This window comes from Dipodomys merriami, unplaced genomic scaffold, assembly GCF_024711535.1.
Source record: "Dipodomys merriami isolate MVZ:Mamm:240054 unplaced genomic scaffold, mDipMer1.0.p SCAF_20, whole genome shotgun sequence".
In the NCBI taxonomy this organism is placed as follows: domain Eukaryota; kingdom Metazoa; phylum Chordata; class Mammalia; order Rodentia; family Heteromyidae; genus Dipodomys; species Dipodomys merriami.
Genome location: NW_027203382.1, coordinates 22,881,166 through 22,902,639, shown reverse-complemented (window position 1 = coordinate 22,902,639; position 21,474 = coordinate 22,881,166). Strand labels below are relative to the sequence as shown.

The 21,474-nt window shown below is 37.7% G+C and overlaps 1 protein-coding gene across 1 annotated transcript in view; it reads left to right on the top strand.

Annotated features, from left to right (window-relative positions):
• The window catches only part of Scamp1 (secretory carrier membrane protein 1), an 86,288-nt gene that overhangs the window by 32,154 nt on the left and 32,660 nt on the right, over positions 1-21,474 (top strand). The window contains exons 3-5 of the mRNA XM_070031214.1: positions 12,635-12,733; positions 14,054-14,162; positions 17,514-17,642. Of these exons, the coding sequence (XP_069887315.1) occupies positions 12,635-12,733; positions 14,054-14,162; positions 17,514-17,642 (337 nt within the window). The remainder of the gene's footprint in view (positions 1-12,634; positions 12,734-14,053; positions 14,163-17,513; positions 17,643-21,474) is intronic.

The window sequence follows — 21,474 nt, the reverse complement described above, 5'->3', positions numbered from 1 at the left end:
CAGTTTTCTTGTAGTATCTGGTTTGTTATTTGGATAATACTGACTTCAGATGAGTTAAAATATGTTTCTTGTATTTCTTTTTTTATTTTTTAAAAATTTTCTTGTAAAGGCAGTGTTCAGAGGGGTTACAGTTAACATAAGTAAGGTAATGAGTACAGTTCTTTTTGAAGTGTTTACCACCTCCTTTTCCCACTCCCCACCTCTAAGTTGTAAAGTTTGTTTCCAATATAGTGTCTAGTGAGTGTCACTGTTGCATTGGTTCACCATTTGCCCTTATTTATATCATCTGAAAGAGCTTGTAGAGATTTAAAATTCCATTTTAAACATTTGCTAGAATTTACCAGTGAATTTTTTGAGGAGTGGTGTTTTCTGTTTTTTAAGTTGACAACTTATTGATGTGATTTCTTTAATAGATGTGAACTAGTCATAGATTGTCTGATTCTCCTTGTGTGAGTATTGGTAGGTTGTGTCTTTCAAGGAATTTATTCTTTTAGATAACCAAATTTGTAGGTAGAGTTGTTCATAGTATTCTATAGTTATCTTTTTAATGGTCTTACAATGTTAGTGATATTTTTTGCTTCACTTTTTATATTAGTGATACTTTATCCTGTCTTTCTAGTTAGCTTTCCTAGAAGCTTTATAATTAATTGATATTTTTTCAAAAAGTTTTAGTTTTTGTTGGTTATTTTTTCTATTGATTCCCTGTTTGGTTTCAATTGATTTTTCTGCTTTGATTCTTATTATTTCTTTTCATTTGCTCTTTGTTTGCTAACTTCCCAAGGGAGTTTGCATTATTGATTTTAGATTTTTCTTGTTTTTTGCTTTATGTTTTCAGTGCAATACAGTTTCTTCTAGGTCTAGTCACTGTTTTCAAACATTTTGGTTTGAAAACATTTTTCATTTAGTTCCAAAGTTTAAATATTTCTCTTGTGATTCTTCCTTCAACTATATTTTTCAAAAATATCCATACATTGTGGGATATTTTGTTATTGATTTACGTATTTGATTAACTTTTGCTCTGAAAACAAACATTAGATTTTTTTCCTGAAGTCTTTTTTTTTTCTTTCCCATTTTGGGGGTTTCTTTAACATCAGAGATTAAATCCTCATTTGTATCCAGTCTTCTAATGCCCATCCAAGACTGCTACCTTGTTTTGTTTTGGTCCTGGAGTTTGAACTCAGGGCCTTGCACTTGCTAGGTAGATGTCCTACTCTGTGACATTCTCAGACCTTTATCACCTTAGTTATTTTTTGGATAACATTTCATGATTTTGCTTATGCTGACCTCAAGACTCAATTTTCCTATAGCCTGCTGCATAGCTGGTATTATAGATATGAATCACCATGATTAACTTATGAGATGGAATCTCACTAATTTTTTGTCCTGGCTACCTTAGAACTGTAGCCCTGCTGATGTCTTGCATCTTGAGTAGCTGGATCACAGCAGTGAGCCATCATACACAGTACCTCTCCCTGGAGTTTTGAACTCTAAAGAGTTGTCCACAAAGTTGTCATGTCGAAAATGAACTTTACAACTTGGGCTGGGGTGGGGGAGGATTGGGTGGGTGAGGATTGGATGGGAAGGGATGGGAAGAGTAAACAAAGGAGGAGGCTACAATGCTTGATAAGAAATGTACTCACTATCTTGCCAATGTAATTATAACCCCTCTGTACAGTGTTTTCACAATAAAAAAAAGACGAAGAAGAAGAAGAAAAAAGAGTTGTCCACATAGTGCTTCCAGCAATCATGAATTACAGTTTAGGATTACCTGCCCTATTAGTGGTTCCCACTATTGTTTTCACTAAGTTTTTCTGCTTTTTTGTTGTTGTTGTTTTGTCTTTTGAGCTAGTTCTGGGGCTTGAACTCAGAGCCTAGGCACTGTCCCTGAGCTTTTTTTTGTGTGTGTGTGCTCAAGGATAGTGTTCTTCCACTTTGAGCCACAGCTTCATTTCCAGCTTTTTGGTAGTTAAATGGAGATAAGAGTCTCAAGGACTTTCCTGCCTGGGCTAGCTTTGAATTGCAGTCCTTAGATCTCAGCTTCCTGATTAGCAAGGACTACAGATGTGAGCCTGGCTTTCTTGGAGAAGTTTTACTCTGGTAAATCATTCTCTCTGTGTTCATTTGTCTATTTTTTTTTCCAGTCTTGGGGCAATAATGTGCTCTGTGTTCATACCTTTCTCAAATTATCTAAGAAGAGTTGATAATTTTTCAATACATTTATATTTTTACTTGTTAGAATGAAGTGGCAAATTTCAAACTCATTTCTTTTGGAGTAAAATCATGAATCTTTAATATCCTGTCACTTGTATATGTCTCTTTGTTCCTCATCTTCTCACACTCTAGGCCTTGTAAACACTGAAACTGACCATCCTCTTGTATGCCAAGCATTCCCATGAATTTTACTGGCTTGTTCCTTCTGCTTCAAATGGGCTTCTCCTCAGATACCTGCAAAATTTATTTCCTCATCTCCTGGATGTCCTTTTCAAATATTCCCTAACCACTTTCATAAAATTATCCTCACTCAGCTTGCAGTCATTACTTATTTACTGCGGTGCTTTATCACTGCTATTCTATAAAAGATACTGTCTCATAAGATGTTTTGCCTTGTATTTGTTCTTTGTTTATCCTGTACTATTAAAATATAAGTTCCATGAAAATAGATGTACTCACTTGATTTAATTCATTAATGTATCCCCAATTCTTGTGTATGTTTGGGGCTTACTGATTAGGGACTGTATGAATGCAAATGCACCATTGTGCTGTGTTACTTTTGTGCCTTTTTCTACTTGGAATCTCCCATTCTGGAGTATCTCTTTTTGCTAATATTCACTTCACCCCCAAATACTTTTATTTACTTATTTTTGAGTTGGGGCGTTACTAGGATTTGCTGCTTTGCACTTGCTAGGTATATGCTTTACCATTTGAATCATACCTCCAGCCCTTTTTGTTTTGGTTAACTTTGGACTCACTTTTGATCCAGGCCAACCGTGAATCCTATTTTTGCTACCTGCTATAACTGGGATAACAGGTCACACTAAGCCTTTTCTGTTAAGATGATGTCCTGGAACTGAGAGCTCTCACTATCAGAATCCTAAGCAGCTAGGATTACAGATGTTTGTTACTATGTTTGGCTCCCAAATACTTATTTTCATCCTTAAAAGCCTTGTCTTAGAATGTTTGTCTATTCTGATAAAATAGTAAGTATTTGCTCTGAGTCTGAGGTTCCTACGGATAAGTCAGTTGTCCCCAGAAGCAGAAGCTGTGACAGAGTTATCACGAATTGTCTGCAAAAAGTTTTAGGATTCTTTGACAGTTTCTTTGGGAAAATAAAACAAAACCAACAACAGTGTTTATAGAAGATGTCAGGGAAGTTCTTATTTTCATTCATTTAAGAATCACTCTGGAGAACTTGTTAAACATACAAATTCCTTCTTAGCCCCTTGAGGTTGTCTGTAATGAAGTAGTCTATATTTTTGGTTACGTGCCTGGGATTTCTGATGTAAGAGATCTGTGAACACATACATTCTTATAGACCTTGAGCAGGAGAAAGCAAGGAGACATTTTCTTCAGTAGGTATTTAAAATATAGAAGAAAACCAAGATGGAGAAGATGTATTGATATATGCATGACAAGACAACTCCTGATCTCCCATTCTTGAAAGGTCTTGGAACATTCAGCCTTTGATTTTTTGGTGCTGGTCCTGGAGCTGAACTCAGGGCCTGGGTGCTGTCCCTGATCTTTTTTGCTCAAGGCTTATGTTCTACCACTTGAGCCACAGCTCCACTTCTGGCTTTTTTGGTGGTTAATTGGAGATAAGAGTCTCACTGATTTTCCTGCCTGAGCCACTGGTTCCAGGCATGTGCTTCTCTCTCTCTCTCTCTCTCTCTCTCTCTCTCTCTCTCTCTCTCTCTCTCTCTCTCTCTCTCTCTCTCTGTCTGTCTAACACTGTTGAAATTTCTAGTGAGCAAAATTCATTGTATTATAGAACAGTCTACCTACTTTTGTATAACTGTAGTTATTATAATGTTCTTTTTTGTTGTTGGTGGTGGTCTTAGGGCTGAACTCAGGGCCTGGGCACTGTCCCTCAGCTCTTCAGCTCAAGGCTAGCACTCTACCACTTGAGCCACAGTGCCTCTTCTGGCTTTTTGTGCTTATGGGTGCTGAGGAATCGAACCCAGGGCTTCATGCATGCAAGGCAAGCACTCTACCACTGAGCCACCTTCCCAGCCCCAACTCTACCCCTTTGAACCACAATGTTACTTCTGGTTTTTTGGTGGTTAATTGACGATAAGAGTCTCACAGATTTTCCTGCCTGGGTGGCTTTGAACTGGGATCCTCAAATCTCAGTCAGCTGAGTAGCTTGGATTACAGACATGAGCCACCAGTTCCTGGTGTAATGTTCTTTTTTTCTTTCTTTCTTTTATTTTTATTTTTTTTGTCAGTCTTGGGGCTTGAACTCTGGGCCTGGGTACTGTCCCTCAAATCTTCAGCTCAAGGTGAGCACTCTACCACTTGAGCCACAGCAACAGTTTTATGGTGGTTTATTGGAGATAAGAGTGCCAGGAAGTTTCCTGCCGGGGCTGGCTTTGAACCACAATCCTCAGATCTCAGCCTCCAAAGTAGCTAGGATTACAGGCATGAGCCACCAGTGCCCAGCTGGTGTAATGTTCTTAATTCTGTTGAGGCAAACATAACCTTACTGTGCTTTTTATTGAGCTGTCTTAGAGGTTCTTGAAAACTACATAGGACATGCAAATATAGTTGACTGTGTTAAAATACATCCCAGAGATGTTTTAAAATAAAATCTATTCCCAGTTTATCCCTACCACAGAAGGATATAGAGCCTTGCTCTTTTAGACTTGTGATTTGCATCCAGAATCTACCACTATCATGTTCTCTTTCTGACCTGCCCCAGATTTGTTCTTTGTACCTGTATTGGCACCATTTGCTTTTCTCAGTATTTCACGTTTTTCCAGTGTTGACAAAGTAGTGGCAGACTTAGCTCCAGTCTAGTCAAGAGGTAAAAAGCTCATTTTACTCTAATACATCCAGTTGTACCAGAGTGTTTTTTTTCATATCTCAAATTTTCCTTATGGCCATTGTTTCCCTATTCCTAAAGTAGCAGTTCCTTCTGTGAAGATTTATCGATAGTCACTCTGTTACTGTCTGTTCTTGTTTTTTCACCTTGTCCCTGTAGGGGCACAAAGTGCTAATATTCTTCTCATGCTTCATAACAGTCATAGGTTGACAAGAGGAAAAATACAACCAATATCAGAATTCTAGTTTTATGTGACATGGAACCTTAAGAAATGGAGACCCAGAGACCCAGGGAAACCTGTTTTTGTGCTTAAGCTTGATGAATAATAAACAGGTATACAGAAATATGTTTGAACAAAAGAGTTCAAACTCAGCCAAAGGCAGTTCACTCAGGTTCTTGTGTAGCTTTTGCTCCTTGTAGCTTTCCTTCCTTCTGTAATGAGTCAGGACCACTCTGGAATGATAGAGTTGAGAGAAGGGGGTGACTTTTTTAGGTTTCCTAGCTTGGCCTCTTTTTGGAGAAGGAGGAGTAGGAGAGAGGAGGATAGGAGAAGGTCAGAACAACCTTGCATCTGAAGCGGTTCCAGTCTTCCTTTGTTCAAAATAATGCAAGTTGTTGTCCTTAAGTTATTATGTTCTGAGCCCCAACAGTTCTCAACATCTACTCTTACTTGACTTAGACTTCTACATTAATTGTTATTTTCTCTTAGTACTAAAGTGCTCTACCAAGGTTTCCATTGATGCTGTTGTGAAGCCTCTTTTAGTTGTTGATAATCTTTTGTGTAGGAATTGTGTCTTTTTTTTCACTTGCCAATTTTAGGGTTTATTCTTTCACTGTGATGTATCTCAGCATTACATTTTTTGAAATCTGGGTTAGGTTTTGGAGTTTGGTGTCCTCAGGTCCTTTTTAAACAGTAATTAGCTCATTCTCTTTCTCTGAGACTGTTACTTATCTTTTATATTCTTTTATTCTGTCATCATGTCTTGCAGTTTCTGATAGTTTCCGTTTTTGGGTTTCTGTGTGCAGCATTTTATTTATTTTTGTTGTTGTTGTTGATGTGGGTAAGCATAAATTTTGGCTCCTTAATGGAAAGACTTGGAAAAAATTATATTAAGTGAAGTAAGCCAGGCCCAAAGAAACATAGGTCTCATGGTTTCCCTTATTTGCAATAACTAGTATATGTCTGAGTCAAGCAGAAAAGGTCAGATAAGTTGATGTTAGGGGAATGAACCCTAAGATATGTATTTAAATGTTCTTTTCTTTCATGAGATTGTTTCTAACACATTTATAAGATTATTTCTTTGTTGCTTTGTATGTCCCTCCCCCATGGTATAACCCCTGCTTTCACTGTATTTGATGTTGTTATAATTTGTGGAGGGGAAGGGAAAAAACAAATCGTTTAAATAGGGATACAGGTGGACCCATTGCAACAATGAGACGTACAAGTCGTTATGCTGAAAACGAACTTTGCAACTTTGGTGTGGTGGGGGGAGGATGGGATGGGAAGGGGAAACAAGGGAGGAGGCTACAATGCTTGATAAGAAATGCACTCATTATCTTGCCCATGTAATTGTAACCCCTCTGTACAGTATTTTCACAATAAAAAAAAGAAAAAAATAAATTTTGGCTCCAAATCTGGAAGTTGGTAAGTTTATAAATAGGATTTTTTAGGGAAATGCATGTAAACATTCTCACCACTTCTTTCTTCATTTTTCCTCCTTCATTCACTGAGACTGTTGCTCTTTAGGAAGTCCTTGTTCAAGCAGGGATCTGAAGTTTCCTGCATGAGCTCTCAAGGTTTGTCTCCAGCTTCTTTAATGGCAGGGATTTGGCAAGTTGCATGAAGGGCCATTAAGACTTCTTTCTCCAAGTGCTGGTGGTGGCTCACACTTGCAATCCTGAAATCTGAAGGATTGCGGTTCAAAGCCAGCCTGGGCAGTAAGCAGAAAAATCCAAGAGAGTCTCTATCCAATTAATCAGCAAAATGCTGAATTGGAGGCATAGTACAAGTGGTAGAGTACTAGCTGCAAACCAAAAATCTGGGTTAATGTGAGATTTTGAGTTCAAGCCTTAGTAGTAGTGTGCACATAAAAACAATGATTCTTCTTTCTTGGGTTTATGGTTTCTCTCTTCTTATTAATTTAATAGTTGTTCGACTGACTTCAATAGGTTATCTTTTTTATTTTTAAAATTAGCTTCTATTAGTTATACAGAGGGGATTTCATTGTTACCTTTACACACTTCTTTACGATGTATTTCAATCAATGTCACTCCTTCTTTATTGTTTCACTTTATAGTTTCCTAGGATTTCTTAGGCTATATATGGTTGTGTGTGTGTGTGTGTGTGTGTGTGTGTGTGTGTGTGTGTGTATTTTTTTTTTTTTTGTCAATTGTGGGGCTTGAACTCAGGGCCTGGGTGATATCCCTGAGCAATTTTTCTCAGGACTCATGCTCTACCACTTTGCGCCACAGCACCCATTTCTGGTTTTTGGTGGTTAATTGGAGATAAAAGTCTAACAAATGTGGCTTTGAACCCGGATCCTTAGATCTCAGCCTCTTGAATAGCTAGGATTACAGTATGAGCCATCAGTGCCTGGTTAGGCTATATATTTATAATACATTTAGATAAAATGTTTAGGTATTTTAAGGTATTATATGCTATGGGTCTCTCCACATATGTGGTCTGCCATGTTACCCCAAAGTGGCAGTCTCAAGTTCTTTTTTTTAATCTTTTTTTTTAAGATTAAGTTTGCCTTTATGTGTAAAAGTGAAAACTTCAAAAACAATAGAAGCCATGATCAGAATAGGCTGTTAATGATAGTTTAAGAGATCTTTCTTGAGAGTTGTACTTGGCTTGAAGTGTGTTGTGGCTGAAGAAACAGATAATCCCAGAGCTAGACAGAGACCTATTGAATATGTATAAGTGTAAAGGAATTATGCAGATATTAGCTGTTAGAGTAGGATCTGGGCTTTTTCAGCCTTTCTCAGCATTGCTGTCTCACAAGCATCTGTGGCCTCTGCCATGTCAAATTACTAGCTCTAACCCTACCTTCACCCTTATCTTCTAATTTGTTGTACCGAATACTTCATTTATTTTTAAAGCCTTAAAGCACTGATAGTAAGGTTTCATCTGGGTAAGTTCTAGGATAATTTGTTCTGTGTTTCTCCTGATGTGTGTTGAATGTTAGAGACTTTAGTCATTGTTTTTTTGTTGCTGTTTATTCAACTGAGTGGATCCTAAATATGTTCCTAGGGCTTTAGGATTATTTGTAATTTGCTATTATAACAAAAGCTGTTTTTAGTTTTCTTATTATATACATATTTATGAATATATTAGATTTCCTTGGGATTTTTGTTGTTGCTGTTAAAAAAAACAGCTGTTCATGCCAGATGTCACTGACTCTTTTTCTTCTTCTTTTTTTATTGTGAAAATACTGTACAGAGGGGTTACAATTACATGGGCAAGATAATGAGTACATTTCTTATCAAGCATTGTAGCCTCCTCCTTTGTTTGTCACTGACTCTTGTCTGTAATCTTAGCTACTTTGGAAGGATCTTGGTTCAAGCTCAGCCTGGGCAGAAAAGCTTTAGAGGTTGCCTTTCAGCCCATAACTGGTTGAAGAGGAGGCCTGTCATCCTGAGCTACATTGGAGGCCACTCTACCCCTCAGATTTTTTGGTAGTTAATTGAAGAGAGTCTCATGTGCTTTTCCTGTCTTTGAATCACAATCCTCAGACCTTAGCCTCCTAAGTAGCTAGGATTATAGACAGAATAAATACTGCTTGTTAGAATGACTTTTTTCTATTTCAAGATCAGATCGTCATCTAGTGATCTTTTTGTTTTACTATCTCCTAGGTCCTTCATAGTTTTCCTTTTCTTTTCTTTTATTTGGGCTTTTTCTTGTTGAGACAGGGATTTGATTCCCCCCTTCTCTATTGTCTAGCAACATTTTTTTTATAATCCTTTGTATTCTCACTGACTTGAAAAACTTAAATTTTCATATATACCACTATTGTATATAAAACTATAGTTCCAAATTTTAGTGGTGTTAAAAGTTTAAAATTTTCTGTCCCATGCCTTCAAAATTGAATGTCATTATTTTTATCCTTCTTGATGACTAGTGATATTGAGCATCATGTATTTCATTTGCTATTACTGTTTTCTGTCTAGTTTGTCCAGATTTTTAATCTATTTTCTATGACTGCTTGCCTGTCTTCCTGCCTTCCTTTCCTGCCTTCCTTCCTGCCTTTCTTTCCTGCCTTCCTTTCTTGCCTTCCTTCCTGCCTTCCTTTCTTCCCTCCCTTCTTTTCTCCTTCCCTCCTTCCCTCTTTCTCTCCTTCCCTCCTCCCCCCTCTCTGTTTCTTCCTCCTCTCTTTATCTCCTTCCATCCTTTTTTTTGTGTGTGTGCTGGTCCTGGGGCTTGAACTCAGGGCTTGGGCATTGATCTTGAGCTTTTGTGCTCAAATCTAGTGCTCTACTAAACTTGATGCTCTATGCTAGAGCCATACCTCCTCTTCTAGCTTTTTGGTAGTTTGGAGATAAGAGTCTCATGGACTTTCCTGTCTTAGTGGCTTTGAACTGCAATCCTCAGATCTCAGCCTCCTGAGTAGCTATGATTATCGGCATGAATCACTGAAACCAGGCTTTTAACCAATTTTTTAAATTAATAATTTGGATTTATGTGGATTTTAACAATTTTGTATGTATTTTGTGTAACAATTTCCTTAGCCTGTGATTTTACTTTTTCATATTCACCTGTTAAATTTCAATATAGTTGAATTTATCCAAGTTTAATAATTTGTGTGTTTTTTTTAACTGACTTGAGTTGATGGATACTTGAGTGCTGAGTTTCAGGCACTGTTTTAAACATGTGGCATATATCATAAGCAAATCACACATGACTTCTAGAGCTCACATTTAAGAAGTTGTTGCTTGCTTTGAGTTTATAAAAATAAAAATTTCCCCTAAAAATGTTTATTTTACTTTCTTGCTTTTATTGTCAATCTATCTTGAGTTTGTTTTTATCTGTATGAAATAAGAAATTGAGCTTTATTTTTCTAAGTAAAAATCTATCCTAGCCCCATTTAGTCACTAGTAGCATTTCTCTACTGTTTTAGTGCTGCCTCTTCTGGGCATCAAACTTCTGTAGTTGTGTGGGTTTGTTTCTGTGTCCGTTTTTAAAATTTGTGCATTTGTCTTGTGTCTGTAACACATTTAATTACCATATTCTCTAGTAAGTCTTGTAACATACTTAATTTCTATATTCTCTAGTAAGTCTTGTTATCACCGATCTCCCTGTGTTATTTTTCTTCTGAATTGTTTGACCTATTCTTAGCCCCCATTTCCCCATATGAATTATAGAATCAGTTGTAGTAATATCTTAAGTTATACCTGGTTTCCTTTCCATGGCTGCTATTAGCTGTGTCAGGGTACAATCATGCTACCTTAGCAGTGTTTTTTACCCTTAGGAGTTCTGACCTTTGAACTTCCTTTTGTAGCTCTTACCTGTTTTCCTTTTTTCCTTTCTCTTATGTTATAACTACTTTTTAGTTTTGGTAGAACTACAATTTGAATTTGGGGGTCTCATAGTTTGCATCCCCAGCCCTGTGGTCTTGTTGATTTTTTTGGAGATAGAATTTAGCAAGCTTTTCTGCCCAGACTGGCCTCAGATCTTGGATCCTCCAGATCTCAGCCTAATGAGTACCTAGGATTAAAGCATGAACCACCAGTACCCAGCTCTATCTGCTTTTTAATTTTGCAGCTGCTTTCAAAATACTGACATTTCTTATTGGCAAAATAGAGTTTGTGCAGTTTATTGTCCATTTTCCTGTGCTTTTCACTTTTCAGTGGTTCTTAGATTGCAGCAACAGGTCTCCAATATGCTTTGAGGATACTGATTTTCTATATACATATATACACACATATATAAAATATATACAAATATAACAATTATATTATGTATAATTATATATGTACATATTATATAGTATATAGTTATACATAAATCTATATATAAACATATAAATTATATATACATTATGTATGTATGTGTGTACACACACACACACACAGCCATCAGTAGTCATGAAGGATAGACAGTGACCACTACTTCCCAGGTGGGAAGTGGTCTCCTCAGCAGACCTCTCAGAAGTTGGCTGAGCATGGTGTAGACAGATCTCAGTGGCTGAAGATAGTGGCTGCTACTGTCAAGTTGGTATTTCTCAGGTTCCTGGTGATCTACATTCTCCTCCACAACTTCTCAGAAGTTGGCTTAGCAGATATCTCTAAATTGGCTCAGTCTCAAACAATGAGCTCCCAGTAGCTGGGTAGGACAGACAATGTTGCTGCTGTTGAACCCTTTTCTTGGGTTCCTGGGAACCAAGAACCTCCTCAGCAGACATCTCAAATGTTGACTCAGGCATGCTCAGTGATCTGGCAGTGGCTGCACAGGACAGACAGATTGCCAGTCAGGTTGTTTTTCTTGGGTTCCTGAAGAACAATGTCCTTCACAGCAGATGTCTCAGATAGCTGCTTCCGTCACTTTTGTCATGTTGGTCTTCTCAGGTTCTTAAAGGTTAAGATCTTCCTCAGAAGACAATTCAGAAGTTGGCTCAGCCTCAAGCAATCAGCTGTCAGCTGTAAAGGACAGACAGTAGCTGCTGCTGCCAAGTTTGTCTTCTCAGTTCCTGCCCACTGAGGTTCTCCTGAGCACACATCTCAGACATTGATTCAGCCTTGCGTAGTCAGCTCTCAGTAGCTGTGAAGGACAGACAGTGGCTGTTACTGTCAAGTCAGTCTCTTTGGATTGAGGTCTTTCTTAGCAGATGATGCATCACTGCTGTTGAGTCCATGTTCTTGTATTCCTAGGGAATGAGGTCTTCCTCAGCACACATCTTAAATGTTGCCTCAGGCTTGTGAAGTCATCTGTCAGCAACTGTGAAGTATAGGCAATGGCCACTGCTGTGAATGACCACTGTCGTCTTGGGTTCCTGAGGATTGAGGTCCTCCTCATCAGACATCTCAAGTGTTGACTTACCCTTATACATACAGTTCTTAGTGTCTGTGAATGAAGGACGGTGAGTGACCACTGCTGTCAGGTTGGCTTTCCTGAAGGTGGAGGCCCTCCTCAGCAGACATCTCAGAAATTGGCTTAGGCTTACATAGTGAGTTCTCCATAGCTATGAAGGAGAGACAATGGTGGCTATTGTGAAGCCAAGTTTCCTGGGGACCAAGATCCTCCTCAGACATCTCAGAAATTGGCTCAGCTTCAGTCAGTCAGCTGTCAGAAGCTGTGAAAGACAGATAAGGCCACTGCTGCCATGTTGGTGGTGGTTGATTCCTTAGGACAGAGGTTCTCCTCAGTAGACATCTAACATGTTGGCTCAGCATTGCACATAGTCAGCTCTCCGCATTTACGAAGCCCAGACAATTGTGTTGAACCCATGTTCTCTGTTGGGAAAGGGGTTCCTGGGGCCCAAAGTCTTTCTCAGCAGACATCTAAGAAGAGACAGATCTTGGAGGATGGTACTTTCTATTTGTGTTAGAGTTAGAACGTAAGTTATATAATTTGTGTTTTTTTTTCCTTAATCTTTCTAGCCTCCACCAGGCAGTGTGAAAATGCCTAATGTACCCAACACACAACCAGCAATAATGAAACCAACAGAGGAACATCCAGCTTATACACAGATTGCAAAGGTTAGTGCATGTTAACTATTTGTATGGGAAATTACAGTATCAGTATTGCAAAGTAATAGAGCAAAGTAATTCTCTGCCCATTCCTTGAAGTTTTAAATCACTTTTAAGTCTGAATAAGCTATCATGCCACTGGACAAGTGCTAATACTTTTTGTCAGTATCTAACTTTGTCATACCTTATTGAATATAGTCCATTATTAAATAAGTCATTGGATTTATATATCACCTTGGTGTACAATTTGCAGAATGAACTTTTTCTTGCCCCCTTTTTGGTGCGTGCCAGTACTAGAGCCACTAGTACTGGGCTTTCACTAGGCCTTTTCACTTATGGCAACCATTCTACCACTTGAGCCACAGCTCCACTTTTGTCTTTTTGCTGGTTAATTGGAGATAAAAATCTCTTGGATTTCTCTGCCTACATTGTCTTTTAACTGAGATCTCAGCCTCTTGAGTAGGTAGCTACCAGCACATGGCTCTTCGCAATTTTTTTTTTTAAGCTTTTTGCTTAAGGCTTAGTGTCCTACCATTTGAGCCACAGCTTGTCTTCTGGTGGTTAATTGGAGATAAGTTTCTCATGTATTTTCCTGCATGGGCTGGTTTTGAACCATGATCCTCAGATCTCTGCCTCCTGAGTAGCCATAGTTACAGGCATGAGCCACCGGTGTTTAGCTGTTCTATTAAAATTTTAATGCATAGTTTTATTACAGTAACAATAGAATAATGATAGGATAATAGATACTACTGGGAGAGTAAGTTATATTGGCTAACCAGTGGGTAGTAGAGGGAGAGGTAGAAGATGGCAGGAAAACTCAGAGATGAATAAGATGCTGGGTATCATCTAGGATCGGAGTTATAGGCAAGAATTTCTTAAGTATCTCCTTGTCTTGCTTCAGCATCTTACAACATTTAAGAAACTATAAAGTACTCTTGCATCACTGGGAGCCTTATATATCCTTTATCGCAGAGCCAATGCAAATTTGTTTACCCTTTTCCTCAAGTGTTCTCCTGGTCTCTCCTCTCTTATTTAGGCATGAAAGTCACCTTAATTTCATTTTCTAAGATTACTTCATGACTCTGACTACTGTTAATATGATAGGTTTCCCCTATCCTATGAATTCAACATTCCACTGAGAGTTTTCATAACCAAAAGATTAAAATGAGCCAAATATGCCCATTATATTTTCTGAAATTATATTTTCGAATAAATTCCTATTTTGGGGAATCTTATTTTCATTATACTTCTATCATAATAGAAATAAGTGGCAGGTAGAGTATTTTGTTCTTCTGACAGCCTACTTACATATGGGAAATTTTTGTTTAGGAACATGCTTTGGCTCAAGCTGAACTTCTTAAGCGCCAAGAAGAACTGGAAAGAAAAGCTGCAGAATTAGATCGTCGAGAACGAGAAATGCAGAATCTCAGTCAACATGGTAGTATCCAAAGAAGTTTGAAATGGAATTTCTTTTGTAATTGTACTCATTTGATTTGTGGATAAACCTGCCTTGTTTCCTGTTCTTACAAGAAGACCAGACAGCAGATTGCCTACCTGATAATCTGTAGCTCTCTGATCTTGACTGGTTTGTATAGTCTTTTGATAGAGATTAGAATAGTGTTAGCCTCATCACGCAGAAGGTGAATGTGAACTTGATAACTTTGGTTGGGCCCAGGATCCTTTAATTCCACATTTTCTATTGAGGGTGCTTGAATGTGCCCTGCATTTGACTCTTACCTTTTTCAAACTAACTTCACACTATCTCTCTGTCTTGGTCCTTATAAATACAACATCATATTAGCCAAAGAATATTAGAAAAACTTTTCAGATAAGCCAGGCTACTTTTTTTTTTTTTTTTTTTTGTCAGTCGTGGGGCTTGAACTCTGGGCCTGGGCGCTGTCCCTCAGCTCTTCAGCTCAAGGCTAGCGCTCTACCACTTGAGCTACAGCGCCACTTCCGGTTTTCTGGTGGTTTATTGGAGATAGGAGTCTCACAGTCTTTCCTGCCCGGGCTGGCTTTGAACCGTGATCCTCAGATCTCAGCCTCCTGAGTAGCTAGGATTACAGGCGTGAGCCACCAGCGCCCGGCTTAAGCCAGGCTACTTATATGATAAAGAAATAAATGAATTCTGAATTTTCTATGGAATTATTCAAGCTGGTTCTCAAAGATCACTTTAACTGTATTTTTTGCTTTTGTCTTTTCTTTTGTGGTCCTGGGGATGAACCCAGGATGCTGCACTTGCTAGGCAAGTGCTCTGCCACTGAGCTACATCCCAGCCCTCAAAGATCACGTTAGGGTAGTATCTTAGGGAGTACTTACAGTCTCTGAATAAGGAGGAAGAAGGTTAGCTGGGTAAGGCACAGGTAGGATACCTGGGTAAGGATGACATAACAAGGCCAGGACAAAAATACATTGAATATTTCTTCCCAATCTCAGAATGTAAGAGGCTAGAGGCTCTACCTAGAGCCTCAGAAAGAGATGTTTATCTGGGTCATTTTCTTGCTTGCAGTCCAGAGACAGTTTCTATAGAAGGAGATACTAGAGAGGTTAATTGGAATAGGTGTTTCTGAAGTATCTGTAAACGATAATCTGTCCTCTTAGTACAGATAAGTGCAAATTCATTCTCTTTTAGTTTTTTGCCAATCCTGGGGCTTGAACTCAGGGCCTGGCCACTGTCCCTGAGCTTCTTTTGCTCAAGGCTAGCACTCTACCACTTGAGCCACAGCTTTACTTCTGGCTTTTTCTGTTTATGTGGTACTAAAGAATCAAACCCAGGGTTTCATGCATGTTAGGCAATCATTCTACCACTAAGCCACATTCCTAGCCCATGGGCAGATTATTTCTGTGAGACATTTTAGTAAAAGTAATAACAAAGAGTGGGACATTAACAGAGTTAGATTTGTAGTAGTATACTTTGTATTTTCACCGGTTTACTCATGTTTAATCTTCATTGTAATCCTTTTGAGGGTGGGTCTAGTTGTTACTCCCTTTTTATAGCTGAAGAAATTCAAGCTCTGAGAGGTTAGACTGCCTCAAACCTCCTAACCAGTAAATGTCTGGGCACTTCTGGCTCCAGAGCCACAGACTGTTCTTTACTGCTATTCTCTACTTTTTTTTTTTTTTTTTAAAGCTTTGGAACAGTGGCTAACACTTCTTTTTTTAAAAATTTCAATACGTTAGGCAGAGGAGGATTACATTGGTACATTCTACTACCATAGATTATTGCAACATAAACATTCTCCCCAGCTCTGTTACTTTCTCTGTTGTCCCTTCCTTTCCCTCCCCTCCCCTCTCCTTCCTTCCCCTCCCCTCCCCTCCTCCTCTCTCTTTCTCTCTTTTTCTCCTCTTTCCTTATTTCCTTCCTTCTTGCTTTCTTGTTTTGTTCTGATCCTGGAGCTTGAACTCAAGGCTTGAGCACTGACCCTGAGATTTTTTACTCAAGGCTAGTGCTCTACAACTTGAGCCACAGCTCTCCACTTCTGGGCACGCGCGTGTGTGCGTGCGTGCATGCATGCGTGTGTGTGTTTGTGTGTGTGTGTGTGTGATTAATTAGAGATAAAACTCTTACAGATTTTTCTGTCTGAGCTGACTTCAAACCATGATCCTCAGATCTCAGCCTCCTGAGTAGCTAGGATTATAAGCAGGAGCTATTGGTGTCCAGCTCTACTGTTTTCTAAATACGGAGAGATTGGTAAAAGTGTGTAATGTGCTGGGGGCAGACTTAGGACTTTGTATATGTGGTGCAAGTGTTCTACTACTGAGCTATATATACTCTGTCCCCAAATTTGAATACTGTAATTAATGTAACAGAGGGCACATTTGGGGAGAATCAAATAGGTCATCTTTTTTCCACTATAAAAATTATTTTGGTCTATAAAAAGTACTCAGAATTTAAAAAAAAATTTTTTTTTTTGGGTCTGGTCATGGGGCCTGAACTCTGGGCCTGGGCGCTGTCCCTCAGCTCTTCAGCTCAAGGCTAGCGCTCTACCACTTGAGCCACAGCACCACTTCCGGCTTTTTTCTTTTTGCTTATGTGGTGCTGAGGAATCGAACCCAGGGCCTCGAGCATGCAAGGCAAGCGCTCTACCACTGAGCCACCTTCCCAGCCCCCCCAGAATTAAAAATTTTAAAGTTGTTGGATAAAATTTTTAAAATTAGCCAATGACTTTTGTTGACTTCTATTTCTATGCTCTGATTTTTTTTTTTAATTTCCCTTTCTTACAGTTTTATACTTTCTTAGATATATCATTTGGGTGTTGTCTTTTTCTAGATTTTGAGACTTCTGGATGATTCTTTTGGTATTAGTTTAATCTTTTGTTCTTCATAAAGTTAACAGTAGAAAACCTGAGATTTAAAAGACAGTCTTCCCTCTCTACATGGTTTGGCCTTTTTATTGAAATACTTAGGACTAAGAGGAGAAAATTGATATTGAAGCTTTTCCGTGGCTTTTCCATGACAGCCAGACTCTTGAGACTTTGAAATAAATGATTTTAAGGCAGAGTCTGAGGATATGTTTTAATGCTTTTTTTGTTTCTAGTTTCTCCTATACACAAATGATTCCTGCCAAGTATGATATGAGACTGGAAAAGTATTTTTACCACTATGGTTTTTATAAAGTAGTAATTCTGAGAAATTTTCTAGAACTATAAAGCTTAGCTCTCAAAGTTCTAGGAATTTAACAGTAATAATTTTGTTTTAAAATAACAGCTATTAAAATAATAGGGGCCTTTATTATAAAACAGAACTTGGAATAGTACGTATTTGTTATAATGTCTCTTTTTATTTACAGGAAGAAAAAATAATTGGCCACCTCTTCCTAGCAATTTTCCTGTGGGACCTTGTTTCTATCAGGATTTTTCAGTAGACATTCCTGTAGAATTCCAAAAGACAGTAAAGCTTATGTACTACTTGTGGATGTGTGAGTATAGAACACAATTTTATTTGGAGTTCATATGTTCATTAATTAAAAATTGTTATAAAGGTGATGGGCAGAGGGGTTATACTTCTAAGTCAGGTAAAGAGTACTTTTTTTTTTTTGACAATTTCATCCCTTCCCTTGATCTCTTCCAGTTTTTCCTTTCCATCCTACTCACAGCTTGTAAAAATCCATTTTTTAAGGACTGGATATATTAAAGATAATATGGTAAATTATGTTTTTTTCTGCATATAGGTCTTACTCATAATTTCTATAATGAAATTGGTGGTACCAAGGATTGAACTCAGGGCTTTGTGCTTGCTAGGCAAGCACTCTACCACTTGTGTCATGTTCCCTAACTTCTTAAAATCTACTTTGGGGTAAATAAAGTCTGTGCTTTTGTCTAGACTGGCCCCCGGATCATGATATTTTCAGTATCCCCACATCCCCTCACCCTCAGCTCATTTGTTGAGATAGGGTTTCACTAATATTTTTGTCAGTGCTGGCCTCAAATCATGATCCTTTTATTTCTACTTCCTTAGTAGCTGGGATTGTATGCATAAGCACCATGCTCAGTGAAATATCATATTAGAAATGACAGAATTATAATATATGTTAATCTATCTTCTTTGCTAGGAAAAACCTTCATATTGAAAATGATTTTAGTCGGGCCCTGGTGGCTCATGCCTGTAATCCTATCTACTCAGGAGGCTGAGATCTGAGGATCGCAGTTCAAAGCCAACCTGGGCAGGAAAGTCCGTGAGACTCTTATCTCCAATGAACCACCAAAAAAACGGAAGTGGTGCTGTGTCTCAAGTGGTATAACACTAGCCTTGATCTGAAGAGCTGAGGGACAGCACCCAGGCCCAGAGTTCAAGCCCCATGACTGACCCCCCCACCAAAAAAAGATTTTCTTTTGAGGCAGTAGTCTGTGTCATAGATATAATGATCTGTTTCCCTTGAAGAGTTTTACTTAACATGATTTGTTTTGAAAAAAATTATGTGTACTACGTTTATACAAAGGAAGACCTTTGTATATGTTAAAATATGTTAAATTCTGTTAAATGTATGTGTTATGACTAAAAAAATATAATATAAACTGTAAGTTTTTGTTTTTTTTGTAGTACTGGGGTTTAAACCTGGGCTTCTTGCTTGCTTGGCAGGCACTCTGTTATATGAGCCACACCCCAACCTTTTTTGTTGTTGTTGTTTTATGTTTTATGAAGATAGTGTATTTCTTTATGTAGGGATCATCCTGAATCTTAACCTTCATAGATGGGACGAGAAGCACATGCTGTAGCACCCAGCCATTGTTCTTTCCAAGTAGCTGATGACAGGTGTATGCCACTGTGCCCAGTTATTTGTTAAGATGGAGTATTTTGAACTTTTTGTCCAAGCTGGCCTTGAACCATGATCCCCCATTTCCATCTTCCAAGTAGTTAGGATTATAGACTTGAGCCACTGTACTAAGCTTACTCTGGTTATATTTGAGGGGTTTTCTTGATTTTTGTCCAGACTTTCCTGGACCATGATCCTCGTACTTAGGTTTCCTACTGTAGCTGGGATGACAGGAATATACTACTATACCTAGCTTTTTCAACTGAGATGGGATCTTGTGAATTTTTTGTTTGGCTTAGATTGCCTCCTGCATAGTTGTAGTGTGAGGCATACTTCGTTGCATTGGCTTTCTCCCAGTTGACATATGGTAGCAATTATGTCAGTAGGGAGCTGGGGTCCTACTAACTTTTTGCCCAGACCATTCTCAAACTGTTGGAACTCTTGGCTTCTCTCAGAGTAGCTAGGATAATAGGTTGTGAGACACTTGTACCTGGCCTTAAACTGTAATTTTAAAATGGCTTTGGGCACAAGTTACTTCTTAATTTTCAAGTGGCTATGAGTATTGCAATTCTTGAAACTACTTGACAATTTTTTAAAAAGTCATTATCATATACATTTTGGTCTGTGATGCTCATATTGTTTAGAGTATAGTTATGGCCCATGGAATACAAAAGTAAAGTCAAGCTATCAGCAAGTTTGCTGTATCTACACAGACTTCCTACTTACTCTGTTTCATTTTCATTTTATTACAAACTGTAACCTCAGCCTCACTGACTGTCATTGAGTCAATGGGAAGATGGCAATTGTGTAATAACAGTAATGGGATTTATAATTTATAGGGCACATTCTTATTTTATAATTAGTGAGACTTTTCTAATAATTTTCTTCAAAATCTTTTAGGAGCATCCTTCATGTAGATGAGGTGATTTGGGGATATGAGAAGTATTTATGGACAGTATTTTTCCTCTTTTTTAAATTTAATTTTATTGTCAAGGTGATGTAAAGAGGGGTTGCAGTTATATACGTAAGGTAGTGAGTACATTTCTTGTCAAACATTGTTATCCCCTCCCTCATTTTTTGGACAGTATTTTTTGAACTCTTATATTTGGCTTCTTGTTGAGAATTTGCTTTACTGAATCCCCAGTGTCAGTAGCATTATATGTATTTTAATATTAAAGGTATAATTCCATATATGTACATGTACATATAACCAATTAATTTATTTAGCCAATGTATCTTCATATATGTGCATTTATATTTTATGTGTGTATACTTTAAAAATGGATGTAAGTTGGTTGAGCATTTTAGGCATGTTAGTTGACTTTACAAAAACATGGTATAGGAAACAGGAGCTTGAAAAATATTATACAAGAAATTTAGTGAATTGGAGATTGGGGGAAATGGTTGGTTGAATTAAATGGCTGACTACTTTAATGTTGATGGCTTCAGAATAGAATGGTTTACTCTGACAAGTACATAACTTTCAGAGTTTTGGATCTAATATACTTGAGTATAATTTTTATAGTATTGTTAATTGGCACTGAAGAAGGCTCAAGATTTCAATGAGGATTCTGTTTTGCAAAAAAGTTAAGATTTATCACCAGCTTAGTAATGTATCTACATTTTAAAAGATACAGGCTGTTGTATTTAGTTTGAAGAAGCAGCAACCTGTTGCTGATTTGGGGCTGGCTAATGCTTTCATACTAAAGTAATAATTGTAATGACAATCAACATTTGTTGAAAATTTATTTTATACCTGGCATAGTGTTGATCACTTTGTATATATTATCTTGTTAAGTCCTAACCACATTTTGAAGCAGATATTAAACTACTTGGTTTCATACATAGGTAAACAGAAACTTAGAAAATTTGAGTTACTTGTTCAACATTTCCAAGTAACTTTAGAATTGGATAGATATCCAGCTAGTCTAGATCTAGATTTCCATATTGTACCATCTGCCAGAAGTACCAAAAGAAAGAAGTGCTTTCCATTTAAATAAATACATTCATGATAGAGTTTCAGAGGTTCCTGACATAAAATTAATAATTTACCCTATAAACTGAGGAAATTAGAATTAACACTGAAATGAAGAATGACTTTTTGAAGTGTACTTCCTGAAATAAAAAAAAGAAAAAAATACAAGCTACATTAATAAACATGTACCGAAGAAGATAATATTCGATGTTAGGGTTCTATATTGTAATTCAGAAATTAGAAAAAATTATATTGTATTTATGGTTACAAATTTAGGTCCACTAATACCAAATCTGAGTGTTTGGTAAAGCAAATTTGAAATTTTATATGAAAGAGAGTTGTTCAGTTGGCACTTCATGTGAACCAAATGGCTTAAAGATTTCTCCAGTGTTTTGCTTGTCCTCAGAGTCCAAGACTGTACATTAAATTGAGTTGAAATTAGCAATATAGATTATGCTTTCACATTGATATGCCATTCTATATGTGCTGATTTTCACATAAGTGGACAGATTGTTAAATAGC